This window comes from Pleurodeles waltl, chromosome 6, assembly GCF_031143425.1.
Source record: "Pleurodeles waltl isolate 20211129_DDA chromosome 6, aPleWal1.hap1.20221129, whole genome shotgun sequence".
Taxonomy (NCBI): Eukaryota; Metazoa; Chordata; class Amphibia; order Caudata; family Salamandridae; genus Pleurodeles; species Pleurodeles waltl.
The window spans coordinates 1,571,699,607-1,571,719,707 of record NC_090445.1 but is presented as its reverse complement, the minus strand read 5'-3'; the positions used below and the strand labels follow the sequence as shown (position 1 = coordinate 1,571,719,707).

The following is a 20,101-nucleotide window of genomic DNA, read 5'->3' as shown; positions in this document are numbered from 1 at the left end:
AATATATTTCTAAACATGGTGTGGTTGCACAATGTCATTTACAGACAGTACATTTCCAAGAAATGTCAAAAAAACCTTCCCAATAGCAGCTTTCCATATAAAATGATATTATGTATTAACAATCTTTGAAAATCGGGTTTCAGAAGACATTTATTTATTCTTTTCACATAACCAAGTAAAGTGTTCTGTGTGATTGAAAAAAATATATTAATAGGATGAAAACAAATCAAGAGTACAAGCAGTGGGCTTTCACAACTACTGAAATATATTTTGGAAATGTTTGTACAGTTAACTTTGCTATGTAAATGTTGTGCGTTAGGAAAAACCAGACAAAATCCTGGATCTTTGCAGCAAGAAGGAGAATTAATTGCAAGACAAACACACTTTTGACCTCTGTCTCTGAACACAGAGCAAATGTGACAAGAACAAGATTTAAAGACATCTTCATTGCTCCTCCACTTTGTGCAGAACACCTGTTCTTTGTCAACTCAAGGCGAGTAGGTCCTAAAAATAGCTCCACCTGAAAAAATGACTCACCACAGTGAGAAGGCAAGTACATTTTTCGAGGCCCGTAGAATCCGTGGGGCACTTTTTTGGGGAAATTTTGTGAAGATTCATCAAAGGATGCCAAAGATTTAGGCAAGTCAAACAGTTTTCCTATGGAAACTAGGTAACTTACAGGTGATCTTGGTGTTGGGGGTGGGGGGGATTGAGAAAGCAAAAGTTGCACCTTTGATCACCAGCGTTTACCATTTATTTATTTAAAGCTCATAAATGTAAGGGGATGCAAGCTTTCCAATTTTTATTTTAATACAGCTTCCGAAGTCAGAGTGAACCATGAACAGCCACCAGCTGCCCGCGATTCTAACTGTCCCTGTAATGATATGGAACTGCCGTAGCATTCATCTCGGAACACAACGTAAAGATTTCATGTGATCTGAGGAATGGCTTCAGTGCCTCCCAGATCCACTACCTGGAACTCCGCGACGACTTTGGGATAGGATTGTGCGGAAGCAAAGGTCTCCCATTACCCTCCCACCTATGATTCTTTCTTTTTGCTGTCCTTCTGAGTAGCCTTCCACTTCCCAGGCTTACTGAGTATTAAGTAGGCAAATGTCCATTCCAGTGTGGGATAAAATCGACTATCTGACGCAGCTGTTAAATGAAGAACGTTGTGTTCAAAAACGTAATTGACCTATCCTCATTCTTAACCAAACGTAATCATTCCGTGACACTCATTCTCAGGAATACCCCTTAAGTGAATCTGAGGTATTTAAATTAATTATGTTTGTGCCTTATGCAATATCAAATCCATATCACATATTGCAGGATTGACACAAAATCAATTCATAACATTTCTCTCTTTGTATCGGATTTAGTTATTTGTTAAAAGCAGGTGCAGTATATACCGTATAACAGCGGTGCAAACAAGGCATTGATAATATAAGCGTCTAGTGAAGATACATGCAAAAGTGTACTCGTACACTGTAGGAAAACAATATTTGAACGGATATCCTAGGGAGATAGTATCCATTTGTAAAGAATATCTCCGCATGATTTATAACGCAAAACAACCAGGAGTAGAGGGTGTCTACGTTTCGAACCGAAATTAGTTGTCTAGTGTTATCAGTACCTTGGTCATCTGTCTAGTACAGTCAATACAGGGACACTCACAATAGCCACTACCGGAGGTATCTGTCCCTATTGATGGGCTGTGTATACTAATAGTCACAAGATCTGTCCGTACCCGATATCCCGCCGTGTATTGTCAAGCAAGAATAAATCAAGCCACCTAGAAACCAAGGAACGTGTAGCAGCTGGCACTTAGGTTGTTTGCTAATCTGACCTATTCAAGTCACATTAAGGACCATAAAACTCTTGGTCTACGGACTGTTTCTTTGACCTTTTTAGACCTCGAGTGTCCGAGAAAGCAGAACGATTTCATAATGATCTGTTGGAAATATTTGTTAACGACTTCTAGTTGTGCAAATCACAATGTGTGATGTTGTGCCTGGAGGTAGTTGTTAAGGACCCCATATGAAATCATACTTGATGATAAAGAAAATAAATCTTGGTCTCTGGTGCTTTACCTCGCATATACACTCAAACTGGTAAGTATTCTGCTATGCTGTGAATAAATGCTTGTATCAGTGGCAAAAGGGTATAATACCACGGTATGAATGTTCCCAAAAAGAGAAAACATGATCAAACTTAAAACAAAAATAATAATTTATCGTGCAGTGGAAAATTGAAGAGTCAGTAGACGTAGTGCAGATTCTGTTACATTTGATGGGTATTTGGATGTTCAAGCCCAGAGCACTATATGAATGTTATAAAACTGACCAAAAAAGTCAAATGTACTATTCTTGTTCCAGACATCTTCTCGTTCTAATGCCCCATTTTTCTTACCCTTTAAACTGGAATTTAATTTCCCCTTTCGTGTCTATATTCAAATTATACAAGGTTTCATTTACAGAAACTAGGAAGTTTGGGGGTGGGTGGTCTGACTGAATCAGGGGATAAGAATGGATGTGGAGATAGTGAGAATGGGTGGGAGAGCGCCAGAAAGGAAGCCAGAATTGAAGGTTGTGGGATTAATGAGGATGTTTAGAAAGAATCCTGTTTTAGCAGCTTAAGTTCTCTCAGATAGGCATAACAAACCAAGTCAGAGTGGTGCCTTTTACTCCACACTCCGCCAGCCTACGGTTGACTTTGTTGAACGTCACCGATCAGTCTAGCAGAATCAGGGCTTCATCTCTTACCAAGCAGGAGGCACAGTTGCTAGACCAATCAATTACAAATTTCCTGGATTTGACATGCTCCATCAGGAGCCAATAGCCAACTGCTTATGTAGTAGTATGATACAGCATGTTACAGTTGAACATGTGGTATTCGCCAGGAGTGAATTACGTTAATGCTTTTGGCAGAGAAACAAACCAGTGAGGCATGACCACCCCTTGCTGAGGACAGAGAAGTACACACATAAACGCAGGAAAAGTCGGTGGTCAAGCAACAATATTACCAATGCCAATTTACTCCGCTCCTCTACGTATCAATCCACGTGATAGTTGGGCCTCCAGCAACACTCCTCATACACCTGTATGAGCTCCAGTTAAAAACCGTACTTTTGCATCGGCAAGAACTATTAGCTTTGACAGAGTTACTGGCTCTACCAGTACCTTTTAGCCATGTTGTATAGCATCCTGGCTGCTGTGCAGCATGACTAAATGTTACAAAACAAGCAGTATGCCATGGTCATGAGCCCCCTCTCCACCCCTCTCCCCCCCCGACACACACACGCTCCCCCAACTTGGGAGGGTGATAAAAGACAGGGTGGAAGGTAAGTGGCACACTGACAACAAGTGGAAGGGGCAGTTAGACTGGGGGAGGAAGCGCTACGATGCGACCAGTGCTGGCCACGTCATAGCACTATTTCCTTAGGGTTGGTGGGAAATGAAAGACAATTTGAGGATGGTGAGTGGGAGGAAAGAACCAACACAAGAGTCGGAAGGGGAAAAAAACCTAGTACCTCCTTCAGCTGCATCAGTGGAAGGATCCTAATTGAGATAAAGCAATCAGTAGTTGTCCATGCACTACACAAAAGAAGAGGAAGTGAAGCCAGAATGCGCTGAGCAGCAAATAATAGCGACAGTGAAACCAAGGAATGGTGAGCAGTGGAGGGCTCCAACCTCCTTGTAGAACATAATATCTCCCACAAGCGAGAGCACATGCACTAGTGCTGGCGAGATTTAATAAGACCTTCCTGTCGGCAGGCTGAAAATGACCCGGTCAATTGTAAATCTAGTTTAACAGTGAACACCTGTCTTCTATCCCCAGTCCACCACCTTCAGGGAAGACCGCGTCAGTCATGGCTGCAAAGAGCACCCAGAGTACCTGGAGACATGCTTTCAGTTAGCCACTCCAGTGTCTTCCTATACGTGCTTGTGCATGGCAAAAAGGTGCGTGCACAGGTGTACCAGCAGACAGGCTGCTTCCTCTGCATCCCCATTCCCTTAAAATACATTCCCCCTGATTTCAACAGTTTTTAAAAAAAAAAATGTTTCCCCAAAAAATTAAATGTAAAAGTCAAAGAATTCCGTGAGGTTGTGTTGTGTTTTTTTTTTTTTTCCAGTGGTGTTCATTTCACTGCCTTGCCACTGTTCCTTTATATCAATTAAAGAACACCTTTTACTTTCCTTGAGTTACCCTTTGTTGTACAATAGCCATTTCAGGAGGTGAAGCAGGAGTTAAGAATTTACGTTGTGATTTAGGGTACCAAAAGAATTAATGACGAGAGACCGCAATGGTCTGCTGCTCATGTAACTGGGAGCAGGACTTGATCCATTGTTGAATGCTAATAGCTCTACTTTTTAAAATATGTGGCTTTACATACAAGTCATCCCTGCTGTTGTTAATGACTTTCTTAATACTCTGTCTGTTGCAGTGCCAGACTTCGCCAAGATTAAAACATGGCCCCACTGTGAACAAAATGGAATGATTTATGTTTGGTATCATTGTGATGGCATTGATCCTACGTGGTCCATCCCGGAAATAGAAGGGATCACTTCAAAAGAATGGGTTTTTCGTGGACGCACAGAACACTATGTCAACGCACATATTGAGGTATGTCTTGAGGAACTGCATTGTTTCACTTAAACCTGCATTTACACAGCTCTTCCTTTCTCTGCCTAGGAATGATCGTTCTCTACATAATATTCAACCGATGCAGCCATGGGGCCAATTTCTAAATCTATCCTGGGCTCCTTTAGCATGAATAGCCTGCCACCTTAAGTTGATTGTTAACTATTACTGCATCAGTACAGTAGTGCCTAGAGATGATTTAGCATGAAGTGTACTATACAAAATGTGGTTGTTCACTCATTGAAGTATTCTGGTTCTGGCAATACCAACATAACTTAGTTTAGACCATCTGAGTGATGTTGTGTAACATCCCAGATCTTGTCTAAGAGTAATTCATTGGATGAATTCTACTGTAGAGTCTGTCTTAGACTATCTTAACTGCTTCAGGTACAGCAAAGGGGGTGCACAGATTCAAAGGGATTATATAATGTTTCCCATATTGAAGTAATTCTTTTATTGTTCACATAATGTCACCGGTTTTACTTAAATTCCCATTGCCCTGTGTGCCGTCCAGGAATTACATCATCAAAACGAGCATTAGCAAAGTGTGTCAGTTTGGTGTTGGCTGCCAGCCATTAGGCAGACATGCTTGCTTTGTATTGTAGTGAATTGAAATGGCATTTGCACTTCATACTTAACACCACCTGATGAGACATTTAAGCACTTTTCAGTGAGTTACACTCTACTCCGGAAACCAGTGTTAGTGGTTAGTCTAGTGGATATTGGTTATTGGGATTGGCCTTGTGCTCTCATTAGAACCATTCCATACATTTACTGCACTTTTTTTGGCACACCGTAGTGAGTTAGGTGTGATCATTAGTGAAGGCTTTGTGAGAAGCAAATAGCTGATAGAATAAATGGATTAATTATTATGTTGCACAGTGATGGTTTCAAAGAAAGCGATTAAGGCGGAAGGGCATGAAACCTAGAGTAGCCTATATACTCGGGAGGCATGCAGAAGGTGGAAGGGGAAGTGAGGGTCATATAAAAGAGGAAGAAATGTAAAACTTAATTCAAAGCCACATTTTCAAGCAGGTATTTAATTGAGCCATATTCGTCTCCAGAATTATCCATCCTACACATAAAGCAGAAATCTGCCTGAGCTCACGTTACAAAGAGTGCAGTGCCAAAGATGAAAACGCGGCCATGGAAGCCCCAATCGGAAGGAGAAGAGCCGATTCAGAAGCCTAGCGGGTTTTGCCAAGGGGGCTGAGAGTCGCACTAGTAGGCTCCGTTCTTGCCTTCCTCCCTGTCATGTGCAGTGGCGTGATGTTAATCTTTATGCAGAGACTGTTTGTCAAGTAACTGACCTCGGGCAGCTTGCATAATGACACCTACATAAAAATAAAGATTGGACTATCAAACCTGGCACTGAGGAGAGCTCATGTTTAGCTGGCTGCGCACAAGCACAATGCCGTCGATCGCAGTGAAGTTAGCCAGTGGATGAAGTGGGATGATTGATGCGGCTTGTTCAGGTGGGCAAAAACAGCCTCTGTACATGGCAGGCATGCATGAGATGGAGAGGTGCCTGAAATAAAGGATGGAAAAAGTGAACGTTTATCAAAGAAGATTTTTTCATGCAGGTTTTTAGGAATCTAGTGGGTGAGGATTTTTTGAGATAGCACATACCTGTAGAAAGAAGCATACCGTGTGTTGCAAGACCCAATTACACGTTTAAATTCTGCTCCAAAGGAGTGTGGCGTTTAGCGGTTTTACTACAGACAAAAACTTTCTTTGAAATGGCAGATTGTAATTGTATCTATATAACACTTACTACCCCCGACAGTGCGTTGAAGCGCTCTATGGTGAGTGGCACTCTAAGCTGAAACCCAAGGTTAGCGGTTAATCTAGTGGTTATTGTGATTAGTCGTGCTCTCAAGAAACGTTGCATGTGTTTATTCCAATTAATTATATTAATACCAGTTAGGTGTGATCATTAGTGGAATATCTGTGATTTCAGTGGAAAGGTTGGTGACCTAGAAAGGCTGGTGGAGATTAGGTAACGTTAGGTTACAGGATATGGTTTTAAAGAGGTGAGGTTGTGATCTATGAAATTAGGTATCCGCTAATTGCTCAATTACAATAAGAAGGATTAAGTCAGACAGGCATGAGCGTGAGATGAGGCTTCACTTAGAAATAGAAAGTATGCAGTAGATGGAAGTTAAGGAGAGGAATCCAGCGGAGGTAGATTAAGGTCAATTTTTCAGGCAGGATTTTAGGAGTATAGTGGGAAAAGGCCTCTGAGATAGCAAGGAATTGGAGGATGTAAGCTGTAAAAAGAAACACAAAAACGTCTCCATATCTGTAGTGCACAACTTAAACATGCAATCCTAAAGTGTACAAATCATTAAAAGCCCAAACCTGCTTTATGCCAGACCTAGTGCAGTGCCTTAACTTTGGTAGAGGGTCTGTACGCTGCCCAAGGGCGATTTGTGACTGAAAAGAGAAGGTCTTATTTAAACATCTACTCTCACTATTCTGTTATTAAAGGTTTTCCACTCACTCACAAAAACTGATGACTTGGCACTGGCTGGGAGTGTCTCACCAGTGTGCATTCAGAGTTTGTACTGTCACCTTATACCATCCAACTGCATGTTAATCGTGTTTGTGGACATTGTAGTATATGTACTGTACCAGCAATATAAGTGATGCTAAGCAGAATGATAGAGGTTTGTGGGTTCAATTTTTAAAGCCCCTGGCCTGTTCCTGTGCAGAAGAAGTGGGTGATGTTGTTTTCCCAGACAGTGGAAGTGTATCAGTAGAGATGCAGAAAGGAGGAGGCCTAGATAGTGGAGGGAGTACAAAGCAGATGAGTTTCCTGTAAAAATTAGAGTAGGTCCGTTTGCTGGCAGCTTCCTTAAGCACTTCCACTTTGTGAATGAGGGGGGTGTAGTGGGCAGAGTGAGAAGGGTCTTTTAGGTAAAACGACCCCTTTGTTTCTTTCCTGGTCACGATCTTTATGGCTGTTCAATGCCAAGTGTAGGCACCTCTTTGTGCCTCTGTTGTGAGTGTGCCAGGGTAAACATCCCGCTGAGAGGAGCACCACCCTGAAGGTTCTGTCCAGGGACGAGGCTTGGTCAGTAAGATTGGAGAGGTGCAAGCTTCAGATTTCCTAACAATCACACTGGCACATATTGTTAAAATGCATTATAAGACAAGAAGGGTGCACAAGCGGGGCTTAAGGGGCAGCGGAAAGGAGGAGGAATACTCATTGGTAGGGGGACTAAGTGAGAGAAAGCATATTATTTTGTGAAATAACTACCAGTTTTGAAGTCTTTTTAAACAGAGAGAGAGAGGGGGGGGGGGGGGGGGGGTGTGTGTGTGTGTGTGTGTGTGTGTGTGTGTGTGTGTGTGTGTGTGCGTGTGCATTATTGCCTGTGTGTGCATTATTGCCGGTGTGCGCATTATTGCCTGTGTATGTAAATATTCCTGGTAACATCCAACAGACACAGCACCACACCCGACTGAAAGCTTCTGTATCCAACTATTTAACACAAAATACATTAGGTGGGTGTAACACACCTGATGAAGCTATGCCCCAGGCCATGTCTGCAGAACAGGATAGAAAGGCAATTTTAGTCATTCTAAGAAACAGTGAGGGTAACAATTTTGAGTGGTACTTTAACGCACTGGTAATTGTTCATTGGACTTATGTCAACAGCCTTAGTTATTTATGCAGCAACTTTGAGATAAATTAACCAGTCCACAGCTCTGAAATTAAACCTGTCTTGCAGCGGCCATTCAAATCTTACTAACATAACCCTGTGTGCTCTCTGCGGCAGAAACACGTGGGCAAAATGCATTGATGAGAGAAAAACGAAAATAACTGAAGTCTGAATATTGGAACACTGCAGCTTTTACAGTTGTAGCGCTGCAAGACAGCGGCAGAAAAATAAATAGAATGAAAGTATTATATTATCTCTTCATTCTTCCGCTTTGATAGGGTGGGGCGGGGCCAGCGTCCTCCATGTCAACAGGTGGAGGAGGCGTGGTGGTGTGCTTCTAAGTATGCATGTCAGTTTGCCCGGCCATCCAAGGCTGGCCAAACTGACATGCGCACTTAGAACTCACCAATCAGTTGCATTGCACAGCCAGGTGGAGACCAAGCGTTGTGTCCTACTCCCTCCCTGAGCGGCATTTCTGCCTGCACAGGCCAATTCTGGTGCTTCTCTCATGCTGGTAACCGCACAAGAGGAGCGTCATGATTGGGTGGGGAGGGAGGAAGAAGACGAGAGGCAGCGGGCATGGAGGCGGCAGGAAAGGTGTTGTGTGTGTGTGTGTTTTTTTTTTGTTGTGTTTTTTTATTTTTTTTATTGCACCCCCTGGCATCAGCCTTACAGCGATAACCTCTTATACAGAGGTTATTAGCAAAATTTCCCTAAGCCCTGGGATGTTTTGGAATACGGTGACTGACGGACATGAGATTGTGTAAATTGCTCCGAATCACACCACCTGTTAAAGCAGGGTTGCCAGGATTATAACTCTGCTCCCCAGTTTGCAGGAAACCTGCACTGTAAAGGTAGCTGAATATGTCTTCTTCATTGTGGACTCTGTATTGGTTTACTGTGTACCATTATCCCATAAAGATGCACCCATCCCATATGACCCCAATCTACCCAGGCAGGGGGTCTGTTAGTACCATAGATGCCCCCAAGTTATGCCTGTACCATGACTCTGTAGGAGCCTGGGATAGGAGACAAAGGGTGGGCTTGTCCCAGAGATTAAGGCACAATATCACAGCACGTACTATACACTGTACATGCCCACAACCCTCAGTTGTAGTTCAGTTTTCTTAAAGAACTGGCATTTCTCAGGGTCTTTCCATGTAAACACAACTTCTCCCTCTCCCTCCTCGTTCGACCCTCACTCTGCCATCAAAACCCCTCTTAAAACCAAGGAAGAGTGTGTCTTAGGTTAGGATCCAGATGAACGCAAATCAAATTGAGTGGGAAAGAAAAATAACTCTTTCATACCACGTCCTCGTTAACGCTGCTCCCACTCATGGCACAACTAACTCTTGCACCCTTATACTCCCTGCAGCCTCTTTAATGCCCTCACCCTGCTGTGGCCCCTTACCTCTCTGCAGGTAAGATACTGGCTTCGCTGTGAAAATCAGACCCATTGTTTTTTGAGACACCCATTTATGAGCGACCTTCTAGCAGTGGAATTCACAAGATCATCCCAGTACCTGTAATTGTCATTTGACAACACCATTGAGAAGGCTAAGGTCTAAAATTGTTTAAGGCATATGATGTCTTTTCTAGCCAGTATGCACACTCCCAGTGTAGGCGTGCCAATGGCTAACGTCATCTGGCTCATTGCCCCATGAGTTATGCTGTAGTGGGAAAAAGATTGAGTGACACAATTAAGACCAGGAGTGCTGGCTGAAAGCCCCTTTTAAGTATACCGTACACATAAATTTAGTGAAACAAAATATTTTTCCTAATGCCAGACCTTAAAAACATAAACTGGAATATAAAATCTCATTGGGCATGCATTGGTTTCAAAAAGCTCTTCATGCATAGCCACATCATTTGTTGTACAGTCATACCCCTCAACCTGGATTCCAATATCACTTTTCCATTTATCACCCCTCATAGGGCCACTGCAGTGTCTCAGACTGCAACCCATGTTAAGATCCTGGCCTCCTGACAACACTACATCTACAGTTCACTCTAAAGGATAATTTCTTGTCTCCTGAATCCTAGTGATGCAACCTATTACTATCCTTGTAATCAAACAAATACTACTTTACTTTTTTGCTCTCCCTGTACCTCAGTTGGTGAGATAGTGCTTGACTAGTGGCCGCTATAATATTAAACTAGCCATATTGACATAGCATTACATATTAAGGGTAACGTTTGACAGGGTTGGAACCAGGGGTGTGGAATTTAATAAAATATCTACTTGTCCGTGGGACAGGTTGCTTTATAAATCTACTTGTCCTATTAAAAAAAAATCAATAAAAAAAATCCACTTGTCTCTAGTGCGTAGTGCGCTGATAGATTGTGGCAGCAATCTCATTAAATAAGACCTTTGATATTAACCTCAGATTATGCCAGGGCTCCTAATATCATAGAGTTGGAATTCTAACACATCCTACATTTTGCCAGCGTTGGCTGCATACTGGGGCTGGAGTTAGTGTTAAGGAATAGTTCCAGGGTTGGAACGAGCTTTGGAATCTGTGCGAACCTAACTTGCATGTTTTAGGGGTTTTCACCAGCTCTTCTCTAATCTTTTCCCATACTGAGAAATGTTGGAAATTTACTCCTGACAAGGGCAGATATATAACTTCTTACATGGTTGAGAAGAAAAATTGTAGGAAGAAAAGTGAATTTGTAAGCGCTCAGATTTTCGCAAGAGCAAATGTACACCTGCATATTTGCTTGTGCTAAAATGCATTTCACAAACCTTGTCTAAGAGTACGACTTCTGGCCTACTTCTGTAAATTCTTGTGAATTAATGATAGCCGTAAATCCGTACTAATGCAAGGGCATATGTCGTGGGTGCACTTTGACTTAGACCCCTAATAAGGTCTTGAATTAACCAAACCTTTTGTTTTTATTAAAAAGTTGTTCTTTTTCTATAGACTCTCTTTACTGTGAATACCAGCATTCTGCTTTTCCACAAGGAGTATATCGGCACACAAAATAGTTTGGTTGAGTGTCAGAGGCTACTGTGGCAATGTGTATTTTTTGAGCCCATAAAATATTATTGCTTTTTGCCAATGTTTGTTATAATGGTGACGTCCTGGTAGCACCCACAACCATAAAGTTTTACAACAAAAAAAGTCAAAACACGACACAAATTGACAAACTCAAAAGGCTAAGCACCAATGTTGGACCTATTGACTTTGCCAATGATTGTTTATTTTTATGTTTCCCATAGCCTTGTTGAAATTGGTTGCACTGATTTTCCATAATTAATATATTTTGGGGGGAATACTAGCACGCATCAACACATTTTAGTAGATGATGCTCCAAAGAAATGGTATCTAAAAATTTCCCAGTCGTTCAGCAAAACATTTTTTTCATAGTTGTATTTTTGTGAACATTTAATTTGAAAGTAAAGAAGCGTCAATCTTACTTTCAAGCTTCTGCAAATATTTGCATCTAATCAGAACGCTTTCTGGGAGCATTATATGTAGCCCTGTTAAACTTTGCAACGTATGTACACATTTTTATTCTGGGACCACTGTCAGCAGTGCAGTCCGAGCTCACAACATTTCCTTAGGCCGCTCACCCTAATATTAAAGGCTTTGTATTAAGACTATGCATTAATGAACCATAAATACAAGTTCATAAAGCATTAATGAATGGACACAAATATTACCTTATCTGCAGTCAGTGTTGTTCCCTGATTCGTAATGTGGTACTGCAAACTCTCAGTCAGTTCTGCAGAGGGCTGGGCCTGCTTGTCCCAAGGACAAAGTAAACATGAAAACTTGTTGTCCTTGATCCCAGACAACATGTCTTGGAAGTTCCGCTATAGGAATTCCACACACCTGGTGGAACCTATTCTGAAAGCAGTCCTCATCCAGAAGCTGATCTAGTGGCATACATGAAAGTCAATCCCGTCCTGCACTAGCAAAAGAAAACAAGGATTGATAAATCCAAGGAGCTGTTCACTTTACCAATATGATAAACGTGTGGCTGCCTATCTTACAGCTGGGTTACCCATCATTTATTATGAAGGAAAATGGCATAAACTATTAACTTCTCAAGGATCTTGGAACACTTTATCATTCTTTGGCGTTCCATGATGGCTGGCATATTGCTTTTAATGGCAGTATATGCAAAGGTAGTTGGTCTGGCATTTCGATAAGTGAAAATGCTTCTTCGATAATAGGCATGTTTTTGTGGATGGTGTGTGAGTGAATGTAAGAATGGGTCAGTGGTTGAATGGATGTATGGATGGAGGGAAGTGGTAATGGAAGTGACGAAGCAACTAAGCTGGTGAGTAAAGTGAGGATTAAGCAAAGTCAGCAAGTGTGGGCATGGGCAGAGCCCTCTTGTAGTGTGAAGGACTCTGTGTGGGGGAGGGGGAAGTTTGTGTTGGGGAATATGAGGATGAGTATTTCCAACAAGTTTGCTTGCTTGTATGTGTAAAAGGGGTGGCTTTACTTGCTGTTTTGGAAACAAAAATAAAAACCATCTCCTTGTGCACATGCATGTGTATTATAGCTTTAGGTTAGCTTTGTTTAGTGTACGTTTTTTCAAAATAGGATATTACCTTTACTTGGTGTTTACCAGTGCTGGGTTTGTTGTTTCTAAGCACTGTGTAAATAATGCAGTACTGTATTTAGGGGCACCAGGAGGAGGAAAGTGTCACGGGACCGTGCTGCACCTTGCTGCATTCAAAGACCTGACCAATAAGTCACTGTAGATCAGAGTAACTGGGGGGTGGGCCCCCTAGGGGGGCCTCAAGTGATCACAGGGGGAGGGGTCGGGGGGCACCAGACACTTGCCAAAAGAAGCACTATACAGATAACCTGCCTTTGTTTTAAGCAGATGCAAAAAGAAAAAGTGATGGATGGAATGCTGAACAATGTCAAACATTCACCCCCAGTACAGAGATCTGGGCCTAAATCCATCGTTTTTTTTTTTTTGCTGCCCATGCCACCCCAGTTTGGACCCAGCCATATGCAAATCAGTCTTGACCCTGTTCCTCATGGGAACAGTCAAGCCCAAACTGCCAGACCAGGTCCTCCCTGGACCGGAAACAAGCATCCTGGGACCGGTTTCAGGGTATCGCCCTTCTTCAGTCAGGCTAGCTTGAGTCCAGTGGCGAGGCGCATCGATTCTTCTGTTGCATTTCTGGCAAGTGTCGATTTTCAGCCACAGAGCTGGCGGCGCGTCGTTTCTTCAGCCGCAGATTGGAGTTGCTTCTATCTTTTCCCCGCACGGCGCTCTGTGCGTGGATTTCTTCCTCTTAGGCTGTCAGCTTCTCCTTTCAGGGTCCCAGGAACTGGATGGGCACCACTTGGCGGAGTAGGAGTCTCTCCAGAGACTCCAGGTGCTGGCAGAGAGACGTCTTTGCTATCCCTAAGACTTCAAACAACAGGAGGCAAGCTCTAAATCAAGCCCTTGGAGATCTTCACAAGATGGAAGGCATACAAAGTCCAGTCTTTGCCCTCTTACTATGGCAGAAGCAGCAACTGCAGGATAGCTCCACAAAGCAGTCACAGGCAGGGCAGCTCTTCAGCTCTTCTCCAGACAGAGGTTCCTCTTGGTTTCCAGAAGTGTTTCTAAATTCAGTGGTTTTGGGTGCCCTTCTTATGCCTAATTTCTCCTTTGAAGTAGGCCTACTTCAAAGTAAAGTTTCTTTTGAATTTGAAATTCTGCCTTGCCCAGGCCAGGCCCCAGACACTCACCAGGGGGTTGGAGACTGCATTGTGAGGGCAGGCACAGCCCTTTCAAGTGTGAGTGACCAATCCTCCCCTCCCTCCTAGCACAGATGGCTCATCAGGATATGCAGGCTACACCCCAGCTCCCTTTGTGGCACTGTCTAGTGTGAGGTGCAACCAGCCTAACTGTCAAACTGACCCAGACAGGGAATCCACAAACAGGCAGAGTCACAGAAATGGTATAAGCAAGAAAATACTCACTTTCTAAAAGTGGCATTTTCAAACACAGTCTTAAAATCAATCTTACTAAAAGATGTATTTTTAAATTGTGAGCTCAGAGATCCCAAACTCCACATGTCCACCCGCCCCCAAAGGGAATCTACACTTTAATCAGATTTAAAGGTAGCCCCCATGTTAACCTATGAGATGGACAGGCCTTGCAACAGTGACAAACGAATTTAGCAATATTTCACTGTCCAGACATCTAAAGCACACTAATATATGTCCTACCTTAACCATACACTGCACCCTGCCCTTGGGGCTACCTAGGGCCTTCCTTTGGGGTGTCTGACATGTAAGAAAATGGAAGGTTTAGGCCGGGCAAGTGGGTACACTTGCCAAGTCGAATTTACAGTTAAAACTGCACACACAGACACTGCAATGGCAGGTCTGAGACATGATTACAGAGCTACGTATGTGGGTGGCATAACCATTGCTGTAGGCCCACTAGTAGCATTTGATTTACAGGCCCTTGCACCTCTAGTGCACTTTACTAGGGACTTACTAGTGAATCAAATATGCCAATCATGGATAAGCCAATTACATACACATTTTGTAAAGGAGCACTTGCACCTTAGCACTGGTTAGCAATTGGTAAAGTGCCCAGAGTAACAAAAACAGTAAAATCAGAGTCCAGCACACATCTACAACCTGGGGAACAGAGGCAAAAAGTTAAGGGAGACCACGCTGAGGATGAAAAGTCTAACAGTCTCAAATAGGTTGTTGAACTTAGGCACTCTAAAAATTGGAGATGATTTCTGGTCCATTCCCTTAATGGAAATACTTAAATATGAAGGTCAGTCATACCAACAATTGTTAATTCGATAGCTTTGCTACTCAACGCATTTTGGTTCCTAAGGATACCTCCTCAAGGCTGCAAATAACATAGGTGTTTAAATATATTTTGATATACAAAACATAAAAACATTTTAAAAAAATCATAATAAGTCCTAAATTGTTCAATACAATAAAAAATTGTTAATGAACCATAGGAGAAGAAACACACAATTATTGGCATGTAGTTGGACTTTATATAGGTAAGTCAATATATCACTTTCTGTTTTTTTGAGGGAGTGCCTAACAAACCACTAAATGAATCGTCAAAACTGTAGTGGATCAACATTAAGAGGTTGTAAGGTGCGTTATCTGTTGAGGAAGAACAGTAGGACAATCTAAAAAAAAAAACACAAATAATATTTGAAGACCTGAATCCCATATTGTCATAGTGACGTTCTGTACAAGATAATAAGCGTAAAGGACCTCCAGTCATACATTAATTGATCTACAACTGAAGTAATTACTTATTCCTAACTGATTATTGCTCCAGTTTTGTGTTGGGGACCAGTAAAGGCCAATTTGTCATATGGTTAGTCCAGCAAAAGCTCCTTTAGTCAGGACATACAAGTCGAAAAATCAGCCTTCAGTACATTGAAGTACTTAGTCCTTGGTTTAATTGCCATTTATTATGACTGTACATACATTGTGAGCCAGTCTAAGCATCAAAAGAAAAAATATACATTGAATTGGGGATAATAGCCGCAAACTGTAGCTTTGCATGGAAGCGTCTGTACAGTGTGCATATGTGTATTTATCATACACGGAAACGGTTTTTAATTTTCTTGCAATGACGTGTACATACATGCATAAGTCTTGGATGATAGACAATTGTAAGAACAAATACATCATCATGATTTAAATGTAATATACCTCCTTACTGAAACAGTCGTAGCACATGAGCCCATCAAAATATAGTGTACTATGAGTAAGAACAGGTAATGCTATGTAAACACTAATGCCCAAGAAAATAATTGTAGAAGCCACCTTGTAAAGATGGTCTTAATAGATAGGAACATAATTGTTGCTGAGGTGGAGTGTATCTAAATTGTCTTGTAATTAACGTCCAAGTTTAAACTGATGACTTTTCATAATCATTGGCCCCTTGTCAGATCACACAAGACTGATAAGCCATTCATGTTTACTGTACATACACTACATGTAAAAAAAAAATATATATATCTTGTAGTGAAGATCAATAATTTGAGCATACGGCTAACTAGATTCAATATATCTTAATGTCTCATAATTAAGCTCTATGTTTAAGCTAAAAGCTTAGTTGGCCCAACATCAGCCTTACAGAAGCTACTAAACCAATTAATTATACTGTGCAAACATAGTGTGAAAAATGTAAATGGCTGCTATCCTGTGGTGGAGCTACAGAGATTTCATAGTAGCTAGCACCCCTTAAAGATAAAGCAGCACAACAGTACTGTGCAATTGTTGGTTCTAGAAGATGGGAATACCCACCATATTGTAATGGAATCAGCTAATGAGGACTTGTCTTTGGTATTCTGAAGTCACTGTGCACCTTTATAGCGCAAACAGATAGAATATCCAGAGTGACAGTCATGTAGTTGCCTAAAATAGGCTCATACATCAATCTTTTGAGGTGAGAATACACCAAGCAATCGAACCAACATGTCTAGATTATAAGAACATACTGCCAGAAAGAGTGGAAAATTATCACGTCATGTAAAAGGAAAATCCAGACTGCTGTGCAGGGCATATCATTGATCATTAAGGTATAGTGTAGCCCTAGGTTTTACATTTTCAGTGGATAACACCAGTACATCCACAACAATGTATAGGTTGAACTAACAAAAAGGACAGTCAATCTGAACCGCTCATAATACATAATTTTATGTAATATTTAGATCATAACATCCAGTGTAGTAAGCAAATGAGATCTCCTGGCGTTTTAAAATATCATAGGATGGATAGCAGGGAAAGAGAAATAAAAAAGCTGCATAAAGTGGTTCTTAATGTGTGACCTTACCTACGCTCTGAAACAATCACTGGTCGTCTGCAGTTGTGGCATTTTACAGCAGCACCATTTTGAGGTACTATTTATTTTTCCAGCGCCTAGATCACATGATCAAACTATGAAATTACTCTATCATGTTGGATATACTAAAAGGTGATTAGAATATTAATGAAGTAATTTTTTGTAAAGTGATAGACAAAACTACACTATTCCATAATTGCCCCCATGTTAGATGTACCAAGGTTATTAGAATGTTATAAGGTGCTAAAACATGAATACATGGCACTCCTAAACAAATCTAGTAGTGTGGTGGAAACAGTTAAAGCTGTTCTCTCACCACAGCAGCAGCCATATTAGACATATAGGGCATAAGAACCATATATTAATGCTATGCTCCATCATAGGAAATGTGTCTCCAAAATGTTTTCGCATATCTCTTGCATCCAAAACAAAAAATGTGTGATCATATACACTTGGATGTCCTCATGAATAGTAATGTAGCTTTTTATCAATATGGATACCTTTGGTAGTCGCACAGCATTTACATATCCATTTCTCATCCATTTGTTTCAAATAAATATCTCTGTCACCACCTCATCAATTTTGTTTTTAGAAAATTAATGACATGGAACCATATTTCCATTTTGGTACTGTGATGTTCTCTGTAGTGCATCGCCTCAAGCTATTTTCAGTCCCCATGCTTAATTGCACAGAAATGCTCGTTAGTACTTGATTATAAAGTCCTAGTGTTACAGCCCACTGGGGAGCTTTCAATTTGATTCCCTAGGACCAAATTATCTTGGATAACTCCCGATGGATGAGTCTTGCCTCTATCAAGAATTGAGGGCACGTGAGCTTCCTATAATCCTTAGCCAAACAAATTGGATCTGGCACCAGTATGTAACTATACAGAGGTAGATATTTTAAAGCAAAAATATTTGTGTGCTTAAAACCTTCATGTTCAAGCCAAGGTGTATCCGTTTTGGGTGAAATGGAGCAACTTTCCAAATAGTTAAACCCAAAGTTCTTTCCAGGGCTTCTATAAAATATAGGTTTAAAGTACTGAAGCAAAGTGTGTTTCTGTTGAGTATATCCCTTTTACTACCCGATAGTGGTCTAGCAGTGTTTGGTAGCCTTACCGTAAGATTGATTTCTAATGGTGTTGCTGAGGAAGCCTGCAGTGGTAGGCTGATCCTCCTGCCAAGTGCATGAAGAACTGTGGTGTCTGTCTAGAAGTAGAACATCCTTGTTCCAAAAGATTTTTAACTAAGTTACATATTTGTTATAGGAAATTCCAGAGAATGCGGCAGATATAGCTCATCTTTCTCACCTCCATGCTCCTGGGATTGTGAGCGGAGTTGACCTGAGGTACACCAATTCTAAGCTGTGGGACTTTGTTAAACATACTTGGAAGGTAAGTTAGAGGGTACTGTAAATTTTGCTTTTCTCATACAGCACTACATTAGAAATGTCTTCTAGATCTTTATCCATTATATTGGTCTGTTTAGACTGGCCCTGTTCTCCCCTGTTTTTAGTTGGTCTTGTACTTCTCCAAGAAGCAAATGCCCTCTAATCCTACGCCTCAACCTGAGGCCTTGCTAAATAAAATGCAAAATGGGGATACAAATCTTAAATTTTGGCCTGTTTAAAAAAGAAAATACCCAGTGTTTTATTTGAATGTCTTAAACCATTTTATTTAGGTGGAGCAGGTGGGCCCAGTAGGTCTACCCAAGTTTCTTAGTCATAAGATCATTGTTTGATAAAAAGGTTTTGATCACCTTAGACACTGAAGCATCACATGTGATACCATGGTCTTTAGATTGGTGGGTACATTGTTAACCTTTGTGCTACAAACTGCCTTGGAGAGAGTACATCTGGTTTCAGTGTTCTGTTGGAATCAATGAACTTTGCTCCTCTGGGGGAATCTGCACATCTTCTTTCTCTGCAGGTCTTTTATGTCCTTCTCTGATTCCTACCACTCTTGTAGCAAAAATGCTTTGTGGATTCACTCTGGTATCCCTCGCATGACCATGCCTCTAGCTTACAATCTTCTGACACAATCCGTATAGTTAACCAACCTCAGACCATCATCTGCCATTGTACAGACCATCTGCTTCCCAGATGACAACAGAAGAGTAAGAAGCTGTCAATAAGGAGGTGAGTGCCCATAACTGACTCGGTGGTGAGCCATAGATAGGAGGAGGCTTGTGAAAGTGTGTTTTCTCTCAGCCAGCATTTGCCCCTCCGTACCTGCCTTCCTTACGAGGCAGTATAATCCCTGCCCCCTGATATACCTCCATCAAAAAAAATAATTGTTACCCTGAGATTTTCATTTTTGATTTGTTTTTGGATCATTAGAGGAGCAATTTAGCTTGGATAGACATCGCGGAGCCGGGCCGAATTTTTCTGGGTGGCATTATTAAAAATGGTGGCTATGTTACAGTGATAATGTAATATTTCAGGAACCATGCGACCTATATACTTGATTATGGTGTCAAAACATAGGTTTTATGGGCCAGGTAGTCTTCTAGAGATAGAAAATAACTCCTCAGAGCAACCCTTCCACCTTTTTCCAAAATGGTGGCTATAATAGAGGAAGAAGAGACGCATGCAGAACTGAAGCAACAAAAAATGATTTTAATCCTTTTATGTAAACACCAAACAATGTTTATGATCTGAATATGAGGAAAAAAATGTTTATCACTTCTGTATTAGACAAATTTTCACAGTTCACTTTATTTAGAGAATATTGACAGGGGCATCTTTTGGTAGCACAGGTTTTGCAAGTACATGTATGTGTACATTCTGTAAGTAGAGGCTTTGGAAATTTTGTAGGTTTTAGCACCCAATCAATATCATCCCAACAAGTTCATGCACATGTGGAGAAAGATCTGTGTAATCCAAAACCTTTACATCTTCTTATCAAGTAGCACACCCTTAATAATGGGTCTCTGCACAGAATATGACGCCATTGAAAGGTCACTTAGCAGGACTGTAAAAATAGTTCCTGCTGA

The 20,101-nt window shown here is 41.3% G+C and overlaps 1 protein-coding gene across 2 annotated transcripts in view; it reads left to right on the top strand.

Annotated features, from left to right (window-relative positions):
* LOC138301144 (cholesterol 7-desaturase nvd-like) overlaps window positions 1-20,101 on the top strand; it is a 140,535-nt gene that overhangs the window by 35,386 nt on the left and 85,048 nt on the right. For both annotated transcript variants that reach the window (XM_069241303.1, XM_069241304.1), the window contains 2 exons: window positions 4,445-4,623; window positions 18,376-18,501. In XM_069241303.1, the coding sequence (XP_069097404.1) occupies window positions 4,445-4,623; window positions 18,376-18,501 (305 nt within the window). The remainder of the gene's footprint in view (window positions 1-4,444; window positions 4,624-18,375; window positions 18,502-20,101) is intronic.